This window comes from Dermacentor silvarum, chromosome 6 (genome assembly GCF_013339745.2).
Source record: "Dermacentor silvarum isolate Dsil-2018 chromosome 6, BIME_Dsil_1.4, whole genome shotgun sequence".
Taxonomy (NCBI): Eukaryota; Metazoa; Arthropoda; class Arachnida; order Ixodida; family Ixodidae; genus Dermacentor; species Dermacentor silvarum.
In genome coordinates this window covers 82,182,845-82,203,082 of record NC_051159.1, presented here as the reverse complement: position 1 = coordinate 82,203,082, position 20,238 = coordinate 82,182,845, and the positions used below count along the sequence as shown (strand labels likewise).

Below are 20,238 nucleotides of genomic sequence, written 5' to 3'. Positions count from 1 at the left end.
ATGCAAAACATTTTCATTCTCAAAAGGATGGATTATGCTAGAAGGCAATGCTGTAGTTTCGTAGTGCAATTATTTTAGCTTTTCTGTTAACGTCGCACTTCTGGCTATCTTTTTGCTAACTTGCGATCAAACGTTCGTCTTGTCTGAGACCGACGAAGTCGAATAATTCTGGTACAGTATTTTATTGCGGCCGAACAACCCTTTAATTGATTTCTTGAAATATCTCTTGAGAGTGTGGGACATGTTTCCTTTCCCGAAGGTCTGAGTGAAATCGAAGCCATGGCACAGTGCGTACTATTCTTTCTGGCCGGTCAGGAGACTACATCGTCAACGATAGCTTTCACCGCCTACCTGCTTGCTCTCAATCCCAACGTCCAAGAAAAGCTGCGAAAAGAAGTGGACGATTGCATTACGGCGAATGTAAGTAGGTCACTGACTGCGCACCATCTCATTCGGGCATGCATGGGTTAGGTCATTCGTCCCGCTTCAGATCATCAGTACCCTTTGTCATGCCTAAAAACTACAAGAAAGTTCACAAGTTGAGTACAAAGCTTAAGTGGCACCGTTAAGAATGTCTGCGTTATGTACGTGCAAGAGGACAACGTTAATTTTTATATTAACAGCCAAAGAAAAAAAAATTTTAATTGTCATTCCAACCCTGCGAAAGTGGATGTCCAGCGAAGCTGTTGAAAACAACCGCTGCAACTACTGAGGGGTGTATGTAATGCTTTATTGCTTTTGATTAATGGTAATGACAATCGCTTTGTGGTCGCTGTAGTACACCGCGATGGGTTCCGCGACGAAATTTCTCTACAATCGTGGCCACAACCAAATCTAAACATGATCTTTATGTTTCAAAACACCGTGTTTTAACAGAAGAATAAGCGCGGCCAGTTCGTCAGCATCCATACCGCTTGTGGCCAATGAATAGAGAGGCGATCAAATGTTAAGTTATAGAAATGCTGCATGATGTCGTGATTCGGCCTTGGAGTACACCGTCTGGTCGGTTGATGGTGGTTGTTGGAGCACGCGAGTCCAAAGTTGTCCCTGACAAACACCAGGAACCAGTCCTTCTTGTCGGGTTTCGCAATGGCGACATTAAAGTCGCCGACGATAACCGCTGGTGTGTCTTGTTCTTGTCTCGCTCATGCAAAGTGCTATCACACGAAGTTCTCAATGTCTGTTTTGGATGGTCCAGGGTTGATGCAGGCTGTGAAGACTAGCATTTCGTCACTGGTCTTTACGCCACACACGACGGCACATTAGGTGGCATTGGTCTCTCGCTCGAGCATCTGGGACCGGAGCTCGCAGGGCTCCAGAGCCAAATGTTCCTTTGCATACATGGCTACAACATCGGCTCTTTCGTCAGGCCGCTTTGCGCGTGCGATCCCAGTGTATGCCGTGACTTCGATGCGTTCTTCCGACCAGGCTCCAGAATCCTAAACTACGCGTTGCCTACCCATAGCGGTGCTGCAGCAGCAATGAAATCAGTTGCTTGGGTGGTTATTTTATATATCGTTACGCGAACGAAGTCTATTTACGGAGACTATTTACAATGTATATTTACAAAAGACAACTGCAGCGCTGGCCAGTTCAGCCGACAGCTTGAGTGCAAGGGGCAGTTCGAGAGCAAGGGGCGCCCGCGAACATCGTTCGCGGGCGCCCCTTGCTAAGAAACACGCGATATGCATGTATCAGTATGAAGGGCGAGTGACGTCACTCCTCACGTCGCAAGCTGCCGTCGCTGCTGCACCTTGGGCAACAGTAATATTTACAAAGAAAAGTATGCGGAGAGCGCTACATGCTTCGCATTGTTAGCAGGAGCGCCTTATCCTGAATTACGTGGTTTGGATGCTTGTTTTTGCTTGTTCTTTAATGAAACGAATGTTGTGCTGTATGTTATATACGTGACACCCTAAGAATGTAATGCACTTTTCGCTTTAATCGCTGAAAATTTCTGTTCCTTTTTTTCTTTCGTGAGGATGGCATCGCGAAAAATCTCGACCAACTAGAGGCTAATAGATTCGCACTAATATTCTCTTCTGAGCTTACAAACGATCTAACTGAGAGTCCAGAGCTGACCTAAATGTTTTGGGAGTCTTTCAGGATTAGTTAAAATTTGAAAGAGTGCTGCTTTATGTCCGATCTAGTCCAAAGCTGGGTCTTGCTCGTCCATCTCAGCACTTGTACTTGCGTCTTCTTCAGTTTTGTCCTCGTCCAAAAGTCACGTTGTTATGCTTTCAATTTTTGTTGTACGGCCTTGGGGCACTAGGAACAAAAGCATGACTACGTTGACAAACTAGGCATTGCCTTGCCATGCTTCATGTAGGGCATTGTAATATAGACTCTAATGCTCATTTGGCTCTGTTTTAAACCACGGCTCAGAGCCCCAAAGCATGCCTTACTTACATGCCTGACAGCTTCCTGCTCAAAACGGTTGCAGCAAGTACAGCTGTAGTGTTCTTGCGCAGGGCCCGGAGCCCAGCTTGGACGTTATATTCAAGCTGAAGTACTTGCACTGCGTGGTATCGGAAGCGTTACGCTTGTTCCCGCCTGCAACAAGGTGAGCTTGTGAAATATGGTAATAAACAAAAAAAAAGGTCCGTAATAAGTTAGACTATTCTTGTAGTTGAACGCAATAGCCCCCCTCCTCCTTACGTAGCTAAATAATTTCCACATATTAAGGCAAAATAACTGTCGATTAAAATGGTAAGAAGCATATGTTCTTTGTCCGTTGTACGCTTTGCTTGTTAACAAAAAGACGCTAGCTTGGGAACTATGCGGCCTACAGGTCTTAATGCAAGAAGGAAGTACATACTTACAACACGCCAAAATGTAGCAGGTATTGCAGTATATAGACGTATGCGCACACTGCTACCTTCATTTATTATACAGCTTTGCTGTTGCGTTTTGAAAAGCAAACTCGTGTTATGGACATTAGGTATAACTCCGCAGTCGTCTATTTTTATGGTTAAAGGAAAATGGTCAATAGAATTATTAAAGGCTGGACGCTTGGTCTGACAATAATGGCATTTGGTTGCTCCTGCCATGAAGGTCTTATTGACCGTTTTTGCGACGATCTCGTAGGCGCTCCATGTTTGATCACGTGGTGACGCGTCCATTGCTTGCCTCAACTGCCTCCGTTGCCTCCATGTTTACAATGGATGTGTATGACGCCGGTGCGGCTTAGCAAGCCTCTGTTTCGGGAGATATCGTAGACGGTGACTGCCATGGATGGACGACAGCAAGCTTTGGCCACAGCTTTAGAGAACATGCAAAAGCGTTTTCAGAGCTGACCAAACGCCCCGAGCAGCGTATATGGGGCTTGTTCTAAAAGCGGGCTAAGTATGTATTCCAAGCTATCCGAACTTCCTGCTCATGAATTTAATCAGAATTAGTGTCCTTTGCGCTTTGTTCTTTATTTGTCAAATATTTAGAAGCAGCGGCTTGTCACGTTTCTGACTCGGTGAAGTTCGTCAGTGCAGTCACTATCTGAGTATTTTTTGCCTAATTGCTCGCGGGTGTACTCATTTGCAATAAATTTGTTCTTGCTCCGCACAATGCTTGAAACGTAGTTGTTTTGTACATTGTAATACCTTGTAGCAAAGATGTGTTACCGCTAGTAACTCGCTTACTCTTGTGGACCGTTACGAAACATTCAACTTCGACCATTCGTGCGCTATCGGTGTAGTCCTTCATTTATTGTGAGTATATAGTGCGCATATATTCAAGTATGCGCCCATTCACTTATTCTTGACATGTTGGCGAAAGAGTGGGCATAAGTTTCCGTGCCAGTTGGGGGAGATGTGTGTAGATACTGTGCGCGAAACTTACTATGACAGGAAGCGGCGCTACTCCCTTTGTTATTGTGTACTCACTCTTGCCGACGTTCCGGGGCTGGAGCGCTTTCTTTGAAGATTAGCGATACAGCGCTGGCGGATGAGCAAATTTCTGTATCCTCGCGGAAAGCCGTACATCTCTAAGTGCCGGTAACACGTACGGACATTTGCAGCGGCGGTCCGCGAACTTGGCCACACACATTGATTCCATTCGTTAATGTGCCAGTCACTATTTTTGCAGCCAACTAGTGCACACGTCTTCAATTCCATTGATTCAAACCAGCATGATTGGAGCACAGTGCGTAAGCGAAATCTAACTCATTTCCGGCAGCTGATCGCACAGAAGCAAGGTAGAAGCGGTAATGGTTTCGTATACGTGCGCTGTCACTGAGGCCACGTGCGGCGCGCCGCCGAAAGTGCCATCTCGTTTCTCTCGAACAAACTGCTCCGCGAAAAGGGTCAATATTTAACTGCACTTAAAGCTTGAATTCAGCTACAACGTCATGCTAGAAGACTTTCTTGCTTTTCTGTTTCAGGCTTGAACGGTCAGGGTACGATGACTACATTCTTGGTGAGACTGGAATCAAGCTTCCGAAAGAGTGTTGTGTTGTGATCCCTGTTTACGCGATGCATCACGACCCGGAGCTGTTCCCCAACCCTGAGAGCTTTGAACCAGAACGGCAAGTACCAAGAACCACTGAAATTATCCAGCTTTCTTGCACCGTCAGCTAACAAGCGAATGCTGATTTTTACATAATGTGTACCATGCGCGCGCGCACACACACACACACACACACACACACACACACACACACACACACACACACACACACACACACACACACACACACACACACACACACACACACACACACACACACACACACACACACACACACACACACACACACACACACACACACACACACACACACACACACACACACACACACACACACACGCACACACACACACACACACACACGCACACACACACACACACACGCACGCACGCACGCACGCACGCACGCACGCGCGCGCGCGCGCTGTGTGTGAGACGCTGTCATTGAGGCACTGTGCTTCTGGTCAAAGACACAACTGTTTTAATGCAAAAGTATTATGCAAGCCCCATTGCGGGCCCCCCCATGCAAAGCCCCATTGCGGGAAAATACGTTGGCCTGAACGAAAGATGTTACCAAACAGTTAGGCTCCAATCCACGCAATGAAGGCGGTTGGCCAGCGAAGCTGTGGTATCACCTGATCCGATAGACCAATGTGACGTAGCCTTGAACTGGGTCCTGCCGAGCCTGAGCACGATGCCATTGTGAATATTGATGTTGCTGTTCCTTTCGTCGCTCATCGTACTGGCGCTGCTCTTCAGGCGTCCTAACTGTGCGTGGCTTGCTTTGGGCGGCAATCGCTGCGTCTTGCATAGCCTGAGCACGACGCCGTTGTGCATAATGACGTTGCTGTTCCCGTCGCCGCTCATCGTGTTCACGCTAGCTGCCCTTCGGGAGTCCTTATGCGTGGCCTTTCCCTAGCGCTATCACAACACAAACTAAATCAATTGTCAGGCGCGTTTTTCTATCACATATGAAAGTGTGGTGACGCCACCTCCTGCTTTGTATGCTAGAGTCGCCGCTTCACGGGAGCTGCTGCCTTCGCAACCGTAATCTACCGGGAAACGCTTGCGGTGAATACTATGTGTGAAGGAGGGTTTTCTGGTTCTTGTTTTGTTCTTACCCCCCCCCCCCTCTCCCCCACGACCGGCGCGGGAGCGGAGATGCGTAAAGAGATGCGCATAGGCGAGCGCCATCTGGTGTGGCTGCAAGGAACCCAGCGGTGCAGTCGGCGCGTGTCTTCCGCTTTGAGAAAGCCCCAGGGGCTTTAGCTGTGAGTGGTTCAGTTTTCTGTCGACGGAGACAAAGAAGAAATCCCGGGATCCTAGTCATATACAGCTTCACTGTGAAATGGCTGACGCCGCAGAGACTAAACACTCGTCAAAAAAGCTCGGATTGACGTCACGTTTCTCGGCGGGACTCCTGCAAACACAGTAAATTAACTGCTTTGAAAAGAAAATTTGGTACGCTTCGGTCTGGGCGGGAATCAAACCCGGGCCTCAGGGGTGCGGGCAGAGCACGCTTCCCCGACGCCCCGGCGGCTCCACGGTTCTGGCTTACTAAAGGCGTGCCTAGTGAGTGCGTGACGGCACACGTTGCGTCGCAGCCATATAGCTGTCTACAGGTGTGGCCTGGTGCTTGCGTCATTGAGCACGTGACGGCGCAGACGATGAGGGGGAGGTGGCGCCTGGTCATGAGCGTATAAAACGAGCGCGTTCATGACGTTCCGAGGTCTACAAACCGCGTTTTTTTTTTTTTGAGACGCTGCACGCGATTTCGAATTGGTCTTTGGGGAAGTGGCGATAGAAGTACCGGCTGACTCCCGCGTAGGGGAGCGTCACGGTATTAAAGGGAGTGCTGCACATGACACATAGAACAACACAGCGACACAGATAACCATCTCCCAAAGCATGCTAAACGCATTCTTGTATAGCAACCATGGTTGGTTCTCCATAATTTTTTTCTTATACATTCAATCCTTACAGCAGCAACGGCTGCTCTAAAAGATGTTTCTCCCTTTTTCTCTTTCTTCCGCAGATTCAGCGACGAGAACGTGGAGTCCATTCAGCCGTACACTTATCTTCCTTTCGGTGCTGGGCCACGGAACTGCATTGGGATGCGCCTCGCGCTTCAGTCCGTCAAGCTCTGCCTGCTTCATTCGTTACATAGTGTTCAGTTCGTCCGCACAAATAAAACAAAGGTACGTATACACTTCTTTGCTCACGCAGGCACGCCGCTGGTATTCTAAAGAAATCAACTTTGGCATGAAGAGTCGTTATACTTTTGGCTGCAGCTAATTCGAAGTGGAGTCGCTTTTCTCGGGGAATGCACTGAGTTTATTGAAAAGAAACAATGCTATGGAACTATTCAAAGAAGTTCTTTCTGTAAAGAAATAGGATAGTTAAGAGTCGAGAATGAATATTCTATAGACCGTGAACATTGTGCAATGCATGCCCGTGTGTTTTCTAATCTTCCAGGATCCCTTGACCATTAAGAAAGGACTGGGTGTCTTAACAGCTGAAGACATCACAGTTGGAATACGGAGAAGGCCAGATCAACACGTCTAGATATGATTTCACGAAAACACTAAAATCCACTTTGTATTGTGGGGTGGTAGTGACCAAGAAATGTGTCTTTCTTGGAAATAAAACATGATACAACATTTAAGTGAAAAAAAAAGTAATTGTCTTGTGCCAATAAAAGACGCGCTGATAGTGCTGTATCTCTAGTTTCATACTTGAGGAAAATGTATTATTATTTTATTATTATTATTATATTATTATTATTATTATTATTATTATTATTATTATTATTATTATATTATTATTATTTGATTTGAACACATATATACGCTCGTCAGGAAAGTAATGTAATGAACTTGAAAATTACACTCAGCATTATGCATGTACACATGCCATGGCGCAACCTAATACAAATGGTTATTGCCACATGTCTGTTGCGTTTTTATTAACAGGCGATTGCATTGTTAAATTATCATTGTTTAAGGTCGCTTGCGCTAGATGCGATTGTTACATCAGAAACTTCCGAAACATGAGGACAGATATATATCGTTACGGATGAGATGGGTTTATTTACAAGATAATCGAGGGGGCGTAGAGACGTAATCGCAGGCAGTCAGGCATCTTCTAACACACGCGCAGTTCTTCAATCTCCTCTTCTTCGACTCCACCGCGCAGCGTAACATGTACCTCCGGCGCAGACGAAGCTTGCCGAGTGAGTTAGGGAACCACATGTTTGGTACCGCTTGATTCGGGAACCCTATGATGGTAGGGCTTCAGGCGGGCCACATGAATCACTTGTTGGGTTAATGAAAAATACGGTCACTGACCAAGTCAAAAAAGTGTTTTGACGTTTCGGAGCCTGTACAGGTTCCTTGTTGACAAGGCTACGTCCGCTGCATTGTGAACAAGGAACCTGTACAGGCTCCGAAACGTCAAAACACTTTTTTGACTTGGTCAGTGACCGTTTTTTTCATTAACCCAACATGCTACCTGACCAGACGAGCTTTCGTCGAACTCTTGACTATGAATCACTTGTGTCTTCGACGAGCGGCGATTGGTGGAGTTTTGCTATAACGTAGTTGACGTCACTTAATCGGCGAATGGACCGCTATACGTTGAGATGAACTTACGATACAAGAGGTGTCCACAGAAATGGATGGACGGAAACAACTTTATTAAAATCCGGCGACGTTTAACGACCCGGGCTCAGGTCTCCCATGTGGGGACTTCGAGGCCTTGCCTTGTCGCCGCCTCCCGGGCCCGCTGGACTAACGTGATCGCCTGGAGCAAAAGTGACAGGTATGTGTCCGACGTCTTAGCGTGCCTTAGTTGAAACTTGCGAAGGAAGTGTTCGTAGGCGAGCAAGCCGAAGCACTTCTTTGGCACGACACAATGTCTGTGCAATGGATGTGTCTTCGTTCAGTGTGAGTGGCAAAATTGTGTCCAAGAAACTTTGGGGACTGCGAGCATACAACAAATAGAAAGGTGCATACCCGGTTACTTCGTGCTTGGCTGTATTGTATGCGTACGCGATGAAGGGCAGCACTGCATCCCAATTCTTGTGATCAGCTGAGACGTACAGTGACAACATGTTGGTAAGAGTGCGATTCGTGCGGTCGGTGAGGCCATTTGTTTGTGGGTGGTATGGCGTCGAATGGCGATAAGCAGAACCGCAAAGGCGCAGCAGATCTTCACCAACGTCGGCGGTGAATTGCCGTCCACGGTCACTTATCGCAACACGTGGAGCGCCGTGGCGCAGGATCACAGAATGACGGAGAAAGCACGACACATCGGCGGCAGTAGCAGTGGTAAGCGCCGCAGTCTCAGTATAGTGCGTCAAGTAGTCGACGAACATAATAATCCAGCGATGGCCAGTAGAGCTCTTGGGAAAGTGGCCCAGCAAGTCTATACCAACTTTTTCAAATGGTATAGCAGGAGGTTTCACTGGTTTCAAAAAGCCTGCAAGAGGCTTCGCCGACTTCTTATGACATTGGCAACCTGGACAACTGGCAACGTATTCTCTTGTGCACTTCCATAGCTTCAGCCAATAAAAGCGCTTGCGTAATCGATGAAGCGTGCGGGTGAAGCCCAGGTGACCCGATGTGATATCGTCATGCATAGCGCGAGGAATCGCAGTACGCAGGCGTTCGGGAACGACTAGGAGTAACGAAGCGCCGTCAGCAGAGTAATTCTTTTAACACGAAAGTGTTTTATTCCGGGGTCCACCAAGACTTCACTGACGTATTTCCGTCACGGAAATACGTCATAGAACATAATACAAAGAAAGAAACCAGAAGAAAAAGTTCCACAAACATGCAAAATTTGGGAATCGAACCCACGACCTCTCGGTCCGCGACGATAGATCGCCGAGCGTTTAACCCATTGCGCCACAAACGCATTCGCAGAGAGCTACACAGACGCGCCTTATATATCTAACACTCCTCCGTGTACCCGCGCTCTGGATGGATGGATGGATGGATGGATGAGGCTGAACCCTTTAAATCGGGCGGTGGCATACGCCACCTAGCCATGGCTATTAACATAATTTGTACTTTGTGGTGGGTGAAATTTCACCCCTGCCTTAATTTTATCCACCAATCAGATAACCTCTGTTTGGTTATTTCTACCCCCTTAAAGTCTATTTTGCCTTCACTGTCCCTAAACCCCAATGCTTTGAAAAAATCAGCCCCGTTGCCTTGCACTGTAGGGTTAAGCCCCTTACAGAAAAGTACGAGGTGTTCAGCCGTTTCCTCTTCTTCTCCACACGCACAGCACAACGTGTCTATACCTTGGTACTTGACTCGGTACATCTTAGTCCGCAATACTCCCGTCCTGGCTTCAAACAACAAAGAGCTTCCCCTAGAATTATCGTAGATATTTTCTTTGGCAATTTCTTGCTTGAAAGTTCGGTATGTGCCCAGTGCTGATTTCGTCTGCATCCCTGTTTTCCACAGACCCCTCTCTGTTTCCTTAACCTTTTTTCTTTTTTCTCTTGCTCGGGGCGGTGCCGCCGCCTATGAGCAGAAAAGAGAAGTACTGCATTATGACACTAAAGCCCGGGATACATGGAGCGAACTTTCTCGACGAACTTCACGCGTCAAGTAACGACGCGGCGACACGACGCAGGATGTTTGCTGTGTTGCAATACATGCGGCGAACGCCGCCGCGCGTTGGCCGCCGTGTTGGCGGCGGTCCCGGCCGCCCGCTTCGAACTGAATTTGGCGTTGTCCTTGTAGAATTCACTTAGTTGGAAGCAAATGACTGCGTAAACGGCTTTCGCTTAGTCTCAGGCCGCTTCGACGACAGAGTATTATGGATAACCTTGAGTAGTTTTCGAGATCGCTTCTCGTTTCGAACGCGTCTAAGCCTAGCGAAAGAAATATCCGATGCCAACGCCATCTATCGGGGAAGTCGGGAGATAGGCATGACGACAGCATGTGGCCTCTGAGATCAGAAGATTTCTGTTGAAGGTTGTTGTAGAGAGCTTGCACTGCTTGTCTGTTTCCTCGCAGATCAGCGGATATGGGATGTACAAATACAACGCGATTCCTGAGAGATCATACTAGGAACTACTCAATCGGTGCAGAGACATGCAGACACGGCAACACCAACGCGATTGCAGACGACGCGAAAAGGCGCGCGCGCGCGAAACACCAGCATGCATTGCGACCGGAACTAGTGCCTCCTGATTGGCTGTCGTCCACCGCTGCGCGCTAGACGCTTCCGGCGGCGGCGTTCGCCCGACGAAAATGTTTGGACAGGCAGATCGGCTGCGGACGGCAAATTTCTTGACGCCGGCCGTCGGACGTTCGCCGCCCGACGAAGTTCTTCGCTCGGACGCCGGTTATTCGCTCCATGTATTCCGGCCTTAACGCGCACCGACAGTGAACGCTTCGGTGGTCTCAGTACTACGACGCCTCGATGCCAGCATTCGAAGGGACGCTGGCATCAAGAAGCACTACCAACGCCACCTAGGTGGCGTTCACCGTACTCAGCACAGCGGAGCGTGGCCTCCGCAATTAGCTCTGAAAATGTTTCTGAAGTTGATCGCGGAGGCTGCAATTACGACGCGCTGTACGCGCTGATTTGACTCGGTGACGATTCAGTTACGTGCTTTGTCTTGCGCGTTGTATTAGTGTGTCAGTTACGTGCTTCGTCTTTCGCGTTGTGCTAGCGTGTGCAGCGTAGTGCAGCTTCCATATGCACGACGGTTGCTCATGGTCATCGACGTTGGTAGTCGTGATGGAGGAGACGTGCCACCAGGCGTCAGCGTGGGTGCATCAACGCCTAAGGGCGCTTTAGCCACAAAACACCAATAGACATTATATATCAATGTGCAATAAACATTACACTACTTCTGTGAAGACACGTTTCACTTTCGTGTTCTATACCGATTCCTATATAAGAGGGATCAACCACATTTTTTTTTTGTAAAGCAGGCCGTCACACAGCGTGATCGGCGTGGTCTGACCTGACGTGCGGGCAGCCTCCAATAGGGGTACTAGTGTAGGATCGCGACGTTGTTCGCATTTAAAGGTACTGACGTCAGGAAACTCGGTAATGCTGGTAAGGTAGTCATCGAAGTCGTCGTCGTTAGCATTGCAGTGTGGCGACGGGAGATGAGACAAGCAGTCGGCATCGGTGTGACACCGACCGCTCTTGTAGGCGACAGAAAAGTTGCATTCTTGAAGTCGTAACGCCCAGCGTGCCAACCGTCCAGAGGATTCAGCAGTCCAACAAGCCAGCAAAGGGAATGATGATCCATCGCTATCTGGAAATAGCGACCGTATAGATATGGTCGAAACGTCTGGATGGCGAAGACTACTGCCAGGCATTTCAATTCGGTGCCAGTGTAATTGAGGATGACTCGGTGTTAGTACGTCACTGAGTCATCCTTGTACTCCGCTGAGTTTGTGAATCCAAACATGAATTCCTAACTCGAAAGAGCGTTTGAGATGTATGAGCCGCATTCTCCCGTTCTGCAATGCGGACTTAACACTGCATTTCTGTGAAGAAAGTACTTAAGATAACAGGAAGTGCGTAGCTGAAGAAATCAGTGAGCCCGTAGTTTCCTGGAGAATACATGGTCGAGACTGGCCCATTATTTCAAGTATTGCGTTAGGCCTACCGGCGTCTTATGTATTCAGTGGGAACGTTTAAATGACGATCTCGATGTATTGTTCCGTTAATCAGAGTCTGCCACACTGACCGATTCCATCCTTGGCAAATATGCACGTAGATATATGTTATCGCACGCTTATATTGTAACGGCGATAACAATTCCGCTTTGCAAAATGTGGACTGTGAATATCAAAATTGTAGAAGTGACTATTTCTTAAGTTTCCTTACAACCAAAGTTGTTTTTGTGGTATAGCGAAACTACAAGGTAAATAATGCGAAACAGGCTGAAAAATCCCGCTTTTCATTGCCACGAAAAAGCAAGCGTCCATGAAATCCAATTATTGTGGCAAAAAATAAACCCCTGAAAACTCCCTCCAATGTCGCAGCAATAAAAATGCAAAACCCTACTGGTGGCTCGCTGTGTTTCATGAAGCCAAACGATAGGAAGGAAAAATCAGTCGTCTGTTTGCCGGTCGAGAGCAGGAGGGGAACTATTATCAGGTCCGCCCAGTGTCTAGGCTACCGTGTTATACATAATCAGCTATACATCACATGAGGGGCTGATCTTCGCGTCGATACTCAAGCCTCTGACAGCGAAATGAGCATACTCAGTGACCACTTTGATGATTATTTTCTCAGTACGCAAGTAGTCTTGAAGTGTCAAACAAAATGTTGTTGTTTTCGAGCACGCTTGTCTTGAAGTTTTCATACATACATCGAAAACAGCGAAATAAAGAAAAAGAGGTTAAATACCAGAATTTTTAATGATGTCAACTCTACATGTTCGCAAAATTTGTGTCCTCCATAACGTATATAAGCTACCTTGGCAAGCAGTACTTGCGTAGCTATATGGCATACCTTTTTGTATAAAATTACTCATACTTGCTATTTCTAGGCCCGTACAGGCGTCTTAGAAGAGCAGGGAGATTAGGATGTATGTAGTATTCCGCCTCGTCTGATGCTCGCCATAGTGCTCATGCGTCGACGTAGTGCTTGTGTCCATGTAACTCTGAAGAAGCTTGTGCACTGTTGACAAACTGAACCCTAAAGGCTCATTCACACCGGCGACTTGAGGAGGTCGCGCGACCATTTGCGACTCGCGACCAGAAAGCGACCGAAGGCGACTGATGTTCACACCGGCAAGCGCGGCTGAGCGCGACCTGCAAGTCGCAATCCCGGAGATTCTCGTTCCTCAGCGAGAATTCTAGAGATCTACGCAGTTAGCGCACTTCGCTTTGGTTTCGCCTTCCGGCAATAGCTATGGATTTCGATGCTAGCGAAGAGGAAGACGTCGTCCTTGTGCTGATGTGCTCTGCCGTGGCGTCAGCCCTGGCAGCGCGGAAGCTTCCGAAGAAAACGCGACGCTGGTGGGTGCGCCCGTGCCTCCGCTCGCGTGAAGTGGCCGGCCACGCAAGCCGCCTCCTGCTCGAACTTTGTACGCATGACAACGAGTATTATCGAGAGCAAGTTGTATTTTCTTGTTCGCGTCGCGGTGGGATTCGGTGCATAATATTAAAGCGAAGCTGTTCACCTTTCGGTGGCGTGCTTATCCAACGAACAACAGCCGGAAAAAAATGTCGCAGTTTCACCCGAAAGGTGAAGCATCAATTGGGATAGCAAATTAGTAGAGAGCTATACGGAGTAAGGATAGTAGTTTTATCAGCTGTATAAACTAGGACATGTAGCAGCACCAGCAACGCGCAGAACTGTTGTCGACGCCGGCGGCGTTTTGCCCGCGTTCGCACCGAACGCGCTCGGTGTTGGTGACTGTGGCCGGTGCCTCATGGGGGCGGCTAGGAGGTTTTTGACGAGATCAGAACGGGGCACTCACCGAGCAGCGTCCGAAGTCTTTACCACCTTCTCGCCTCGCAACGTTTTAGGGGCGAAGCTCCTTATTGACCCTTTTCGCGGCGATCCCGTGGGCGCTGCCATATTTGATCACGTGGTGACGCGTCCATTGCTTGCCTCAACTGCCTCCATTGCCTCCTTGTTTACAATGGAAGTGTATGACCCCGGCGCGGCTTAGAAAACCTCTGTTTTCGGAGATATCGTAGACGGTGACTAGGTGGACGACACAAAGCTTTGATCACAGCTTGAGAGAACATGCAAAAGCTCTTTCGGAGCAGATTGAGCTATGTCCAAACGGCGCAGGCAGTTTATATGGTGCTTCTTCTAAAAGCGGGGCTAAATATGCATTCCAAGCTTTGCGATTATGAATTCAGTCAGGATTAGTGTGTTTTGCTCTTTGTTATTTATTCGGAAAATATTCTGAAGCAGTGGCTTGTCAGTTTCTGACTCAGTGAAGTTCCTCGGTGCGGCCACTATCTGAGTATTTTCTGCCTAATCGCTCGCGGGTGTGCTCAGTTCCGAATCCGATAGATTTGTTCTTGCTGCGCACAAGGCTTGAAACGTAGCTATTTTGTGCATTGTAATACCTTGTAGAAAATATATATTACAGCTAGTAACTTGCTTACGCTTGTGGACCGTCACGAAACATTCAGCTTCGACCATTGGTGCGCCATAGGTGTAGTCCGTCATTTATTGTGTGTATACAGTGCGCATATATTCACGTGTGCGTCCATTCACTTATTCTTGATACGTCGGCGATAGAGTGGGCGTAAGTTTTCCTGCCCTTTGGACAGATGTGTATAGATAACGTGCGCGAAACTTACTATGACAGGAAGCGGCGCTACTCTGTTTGTCATTGTTTAACGAGTGGCATACTCACTGTTGCCGACGTTCTGGGGATGAAGCCCTTTCTTTAAAGGTTAGCGATACAAGGCTGGTGGATGAGCAAATTTCTGTATCCTCGAGGAAAGCCGTACATCACGAAGTGCCGGTAACACGTTCGGACAGTTGCAGCAGCGGTCCGCGAACTTCGCCACACAGATTCATTCTATTCCTTAACATAACAGTCACTATTTTTGCAGCCAACTACTGCACGTGTCTTCAATCCACATTATTCAATCTAGCATAATTGGAGCACAGTGTGTTAGTGAAAACTCAGTTGCATTTCCTACAGCTGATCGCACAGAAGCAAGGTAGGATCGGTAATGGTTTCGTATTCGTGCGCGGTCGCTGAGGAGAGGTATGGCGCGCCGCCGTGAGCGCCATCTCGTTTCTCTAAAACAAACTGCTCCGCGAAAAGGGTCAATAGCGGCATCCGTTCGTCCCCGTCGTAGTAGGTAGCCACGTCTAGTTTTATGAATTGCTCAATAGATGGCGTTGTGTGTCCGTATATGTATGTATACCCATATATACATATAAATGTATACGTATAGTATAACCGGACGCAGACTTCCGCTTCCGGTTCCGCTTCCCTTTCCGCTTCCGGTTCCGCTTCCGGTTCCGGAAGCCAGCTTCCGGCTTCCGGAGAACGCTTCCGGCGTTTTATGAAAAAAAAAAATCCGAAAGTTGTGTCCGTAGCGCGGAATCGAACCAGGGACCCCTCGCTTCCGAACGCGCGGCGCTAACCACTACGCCACGAAGCGCACCACGATGGCAATAAATACCCAACATTACCGAAAGGCCGCGTTTCTAGCGACGCGTTTGTGCTAGCGCGTTACGGCCCGTGTAAGAAGCTGGTGTAAGACGCTGTGGCCTCTCCGCCTTACCTTCAACGCGTTTCGAACGCGCTGCCCAAGGCGGTGACAAGTCAAGTTCAAGTCGAGGAGCGTTTATGAATACGGGGGGTATACTCTCTCAGCAGTCATGTGATGGCGTCGGCAAACGCGGTGCACGTTCCGGCATGTGTAAATGGCTGCGTAAGACGCTGTGGCCGCTCCCCCTTACTAGAGAGTACTGCACGTTTCTAACGCGTTTGTGCTAGCGTCGCCTTAAGCGGGAGATCCGATGATTCCCTCCGGAGCTTCGCCCACTCATCATCATTCACCCCGTGGATATGCTGTGATTTTTTTTTATATAAATAGGCATTTGGGGCCGCAGCTAAACGTCGCCTCCCCTACGTCCCTCCCGTCCCCCCACGGCGTTTCGCGTGACGGAAGAAAACGCGTTTTGCTCTATATTAATTAATTAATTAATTAATTAATTAATTAATTAATTAATTAATTAATTAATTTAAAAATACCTTACAGGCCCAAAGGGCATTGAGTAAGGGGGGATTACTTAATACAATTAAAGCACAAGCAAACTAGCAAACTTTACAATCACCAAATATATGGTGATTGTAAAGGTGGAAAGAGATGCTCTTCAGCCCTTCAGGAACGTTGGCGCAGAACGCGCGTTTGCTCTCCGCCGTGCGTTCGCTTTCTGTGAAAGCACGCTCGCACACACAGCATACGGCGCGCGGCGACGATTTCATCGCCATTGACGTCATATGGAACCTCACGGCGACGACGACGCCGACGGCAGAAATCCGCTTTTAGTGTTCATATAATTGCTATCGAAATGAAAGGGTTTGTGTTGTGCTTTCTTTTCCGGCTGTTTAGCTTCCAGTGCATGCTACCGCGTACATTCGACACGTTGCTGCAACTGCTGCGTCCCAGCATCACAAGACAAGACACCAATTACCGGCTTGTAGTCTGCATATGGTGGCGTGAACATTGCATTTGGCGTGGACAACGCCGGATAAAAACGCATACCATCACTTTCGGCGCAGCGCTGATTGGTTGAGCAGCTTTGCGACAACGGTCGCGCGACTGAAAAAAATGGTCGCTTTTCGAAAAATGGTCGCTTTTCGAAAAAAGCGACCATTTGCGGCAATTTGCGACTGGTCGCTCTGCGACCAACTAGGTCGCCCGACTACTGTCAGTCGCCGGTGTGAATGAGTCTTTATTCAGCCAAAGATAGCTAAGGTATAATAAAGTAATATTAGTGCATTCCATAGCGACGAATAAAATAGTTGCAGAAAGCTTGTCGTATTTCCCGTGCACTGAGAATCCATCACACATAAAAAAAGTTATTGAAAGCCGTATTCGCTGCCGAGAGCTGAATCTAGCCCACTTTATAAAGGCAAACTGACAAGAAGTCGCTGGGCTTTAGTCAATATATGGAAGGACGCTTTCGCCACTCGATGTGTTTTTACTGGAAAGATTAGATTATTCCGCTTATAATAACAAATGCAACTACAAAAAGAACTTGTTAGTCATCTTGTTCAAGAAAGTTTGTCACTATGCTGCAGCTTCGACAGTTACGTTCATTTTAGCAGCGTCGTGTTTAGTAGCTAAGCGTGTACGAAACAAAGAAACGAGATTTTATCTGTACAAACATCCGCCCGAGCTCAAAGAAGGTCAGCGTGTTTGTCAAGTGTTTGCGATGGACAAGAGGCTTCGCAAGATAGCTTGTAGCCACATAGGAGCAAGAATGTAGGTTGTCTGGTTGCAGTCGTTCTTCTGAGTGCACATCTGTAACATTTAGGCATGACATTCATAGAAGTTCCCCACACAAACATACTAAAAAAATCTATGATACTTGCCGTATCAGTGGTAGAACTACACTGATGGTGTAGTAAGTAGCAGCGTAAATGAGGAAAAGAGTTTGCATTAAAACAAGATGAGAAAAGAAATGGTCCTTAAACGGGCTGTCAGGCTGTCTATCAGCTCGGTGATGAGAGAAAAAGAGAAGGAAAAATGAATATACATACAAAGGCACCATCGCAGTCATATTGTATGAAGCACCAGCAGAATAGACGCCAGCCACATGTACACCAGCGCCCCTCTCTCGTGTTGCTTATGCGATTGCACATAATGCTCGCGGTTTCTTTTTCGTTCACATGTTTTGGTAGCTACGGTAGCTCTAATGATATGGCTGATTTTCTTTGCAAGTGCTCAACGTGACGGCATAGTACAAACATAATACAGCTGCGGGCGACCGCACACTATAGTGCGTGGTCGCTCGCAGCTGTATTATGTTTGTTCTCGTGACCCATTATTTCGCTTAGCTCTGCTGATTGCTCTGACCCCATATACAGTGCAATACCACTTGCTGGCATTATGTGCTGGTGCTGTCTCCTCTCTTGGCGTCTGATGTCTAGGGAGATATGACGTTCCTACTGGGCTTCGCTGACGTGGCCATATTCCTGATTGTCATTTGCGTGTTTGCGTACACGTAAGTAGTATTATATAGTTATTGCTGTCGTTCCCAAGCTCAGAGTGCGAAAACGTTTCTTTTCGATGCCAGTGATCTTGGTTTCTTTGCTTACAGTAGTCGCTTTAATATTACAATTGTCAATGATATCGCAATACAAAAAAAAAGAAAAATGTCACAGTTTCGCCCTAAGGGCGAAGCAATGAATGCGATAGCAACACAGCAATGTCATACGAAGTAAGGTGAGCGGCTTTGGTAGCAATATGAATTGTAGTAAACATGAGCTGATTAAGTAAGCAGGTGTGCTGCGGCGCAAGTAGACCGACATGAAGAGAGACTCGATGACCACGAGAAGGCGCGTGTGAAACGGTGGTGTTGATGAGAAGCGCTTCCCGTGGGCAGCGCGTGCGAAGGGACACACCTGTAGCGCTGCACTGCCGACCCGGGCAGCATTGAATGTGTAGCGTGCGTTGGAAAATGTGGCCCGACTATTATTAACTGATTGAACAAGCGTGGTGCGAGCGCGCACAAACAAACATGAATATATCACACTGAATGACTGCAGACAACGACCGTCAAAACGCTGGCAGCGAGCGGATATATACGCCGCAGCAGCGGGCGAAGGTACGTGCGGTCTATCGCTTCAACGGAAACTGAGCGGCGAATGCGCATAAAGGTCAGAGCCGTGTGGAGATAAGAGACGGTGCGGTCGAACGAACGACGAGCGCGGTTGTTGGCAGCGTAGAAGTGCGCCCCCCCGCTCCTTCCGGCGATGGCTTCCCGCTTCCTTGCTTGCGCGTGGGAGAGATAAGAGACTGTGCGGACGAGCGACGAGCGCGGTTGTTGGCAGAGAAGTGCCCCCCCCCCCCCCCCCCCCCCTGCTCCCTCCGGCGCTGGCTTTCCGCTTCCTTGCTTGCGCGTGGGAGATTGAGTGCGTTCGCTCTCCGTGATAGCGCGCGTCCCCGCACGCTGCCTCTGGGGCATACGGCGCGCGGCGAAGATTTTATCTATACGGAACCTCACGGCGACGGCGACGACGACGGCGACGACGACGCCGACGGCAGAAATCCGGTTCAAGTGTCCATATAATTGCTATCGCAATAAAAACCCCATGTACCGTCTATTGGGTGCACGTTAAAGAACCCCAGGTGGTCAAAATTATTTGATAGTCCCCCACTACGGCGTGCCTCATAGTTATATCGTGGTTTTGGCAAGTAAAACTTCAGAATTTAATTTTAACATTCCACATGATACAAAAATGCACACTGCTAAACCGAGCGTGTGTCATACTGCTGCCTTTAATGAGCTCTACAGAGCGGCATAATCTCGCCTTATGAATGAATTCATATGAAAGATAAAAAATTGGAGGACGCTTAAGCTTCGCCTTTAAGAGTGGAACGCGATAGCATTCAAAGATCCCTGACTGTTTCTCACGCTTCCCAGCAACCACAGCTTTCTTTCTGTTTTCTCCACCTTCGCTTGCGCACGCCGTGGCTGCGTGAAGTCGAGCGCCATCTGGATGGTGTTGTTGCAAGGAACCAAGCGGGCCGCGCCGCTTTATGAATGGTAGAAACGCTGGTAAAGGGTTTTCTGGTTGAGTTTACGCGCAGCAGAATTATGTTTTCTCGTATACTCAAATTACAATCCGACGCTATCGTGTCTGTAGGTTGTCTTTTAAGTTGCACTTTGCGATTTTGCTGACGCATTTTACTTTGAGAAATTCAATTAGTTTAGTATCCCCTCTACGCCACGAGGAGGGCCTGCGTGTGTTGTGGTTCGGAATGATTTCTCGACAAACGACGATCGGCGCCGACACCGCATTTTTTGGCACAGAGGGCCCTCAACGCTGTCGCCTTAATAAACGAGTTGTTTCCAAGCCCAGCCATGCATGGAGTGTCAAATGTTTATTATTAGTCATAACATGTGTCAAAATTACGGGGGATGCTTAGAACTTTCTAAAAAAGTGAAAGCGAAAGCCTAGTTGGACAGCACCCTCCGAAGCTCGTACCGGCCGCTCGCCATCGCCAGGGGCCCCCTGTTCGCCCCCGTCGGTACCTTCACCTCTCAATGCGACTCGTCTTGCACGTGTGG

General features: G+C 48.1%; 1 protein-coding gene across 1 annotated transcript in view; it reads left to right on the top strand.

Annotated features, from left to right (window-relative positions):
* Nucleotides 1-7,181, top strand: part of LOC119455670 (cytochrome P450 3A24-like) — a 35,225-nt gene extending 28,044 nt beyond the window's left edge. Inside the window, exons 10-14 of the mRNA XM_037717091.2 lie at nucleotides 260-420; nucleotides 2,472-2,563; nucleotides 4,376-4,519; nucleotides 6,497-6,659; nucleotides 6,937-7,181. Of these exons, the coding sequence (XP_037573019.1) occupies nucleotides 260-420; nucleotides 2,472-2,563; nucleotides 4,376-4,519; nucleotides 6,497-6,659; nucleotides 6,937-7,026 (650 nt within the window). The 3' untranslated portion in view covers nucleotides 7,027-7,181. The remainder of the gene's footprint in view (nucleotides 1-259; nucleotides 421-2,471; nucleotides 2,564-4,375; nucleotides 4,520-6,496; nucleotides 6,660-6,936) is intronic.
* The last annotated feature ends 13,057 nt before the right edge of the window (nucleotides 7,182-20,238 follow it).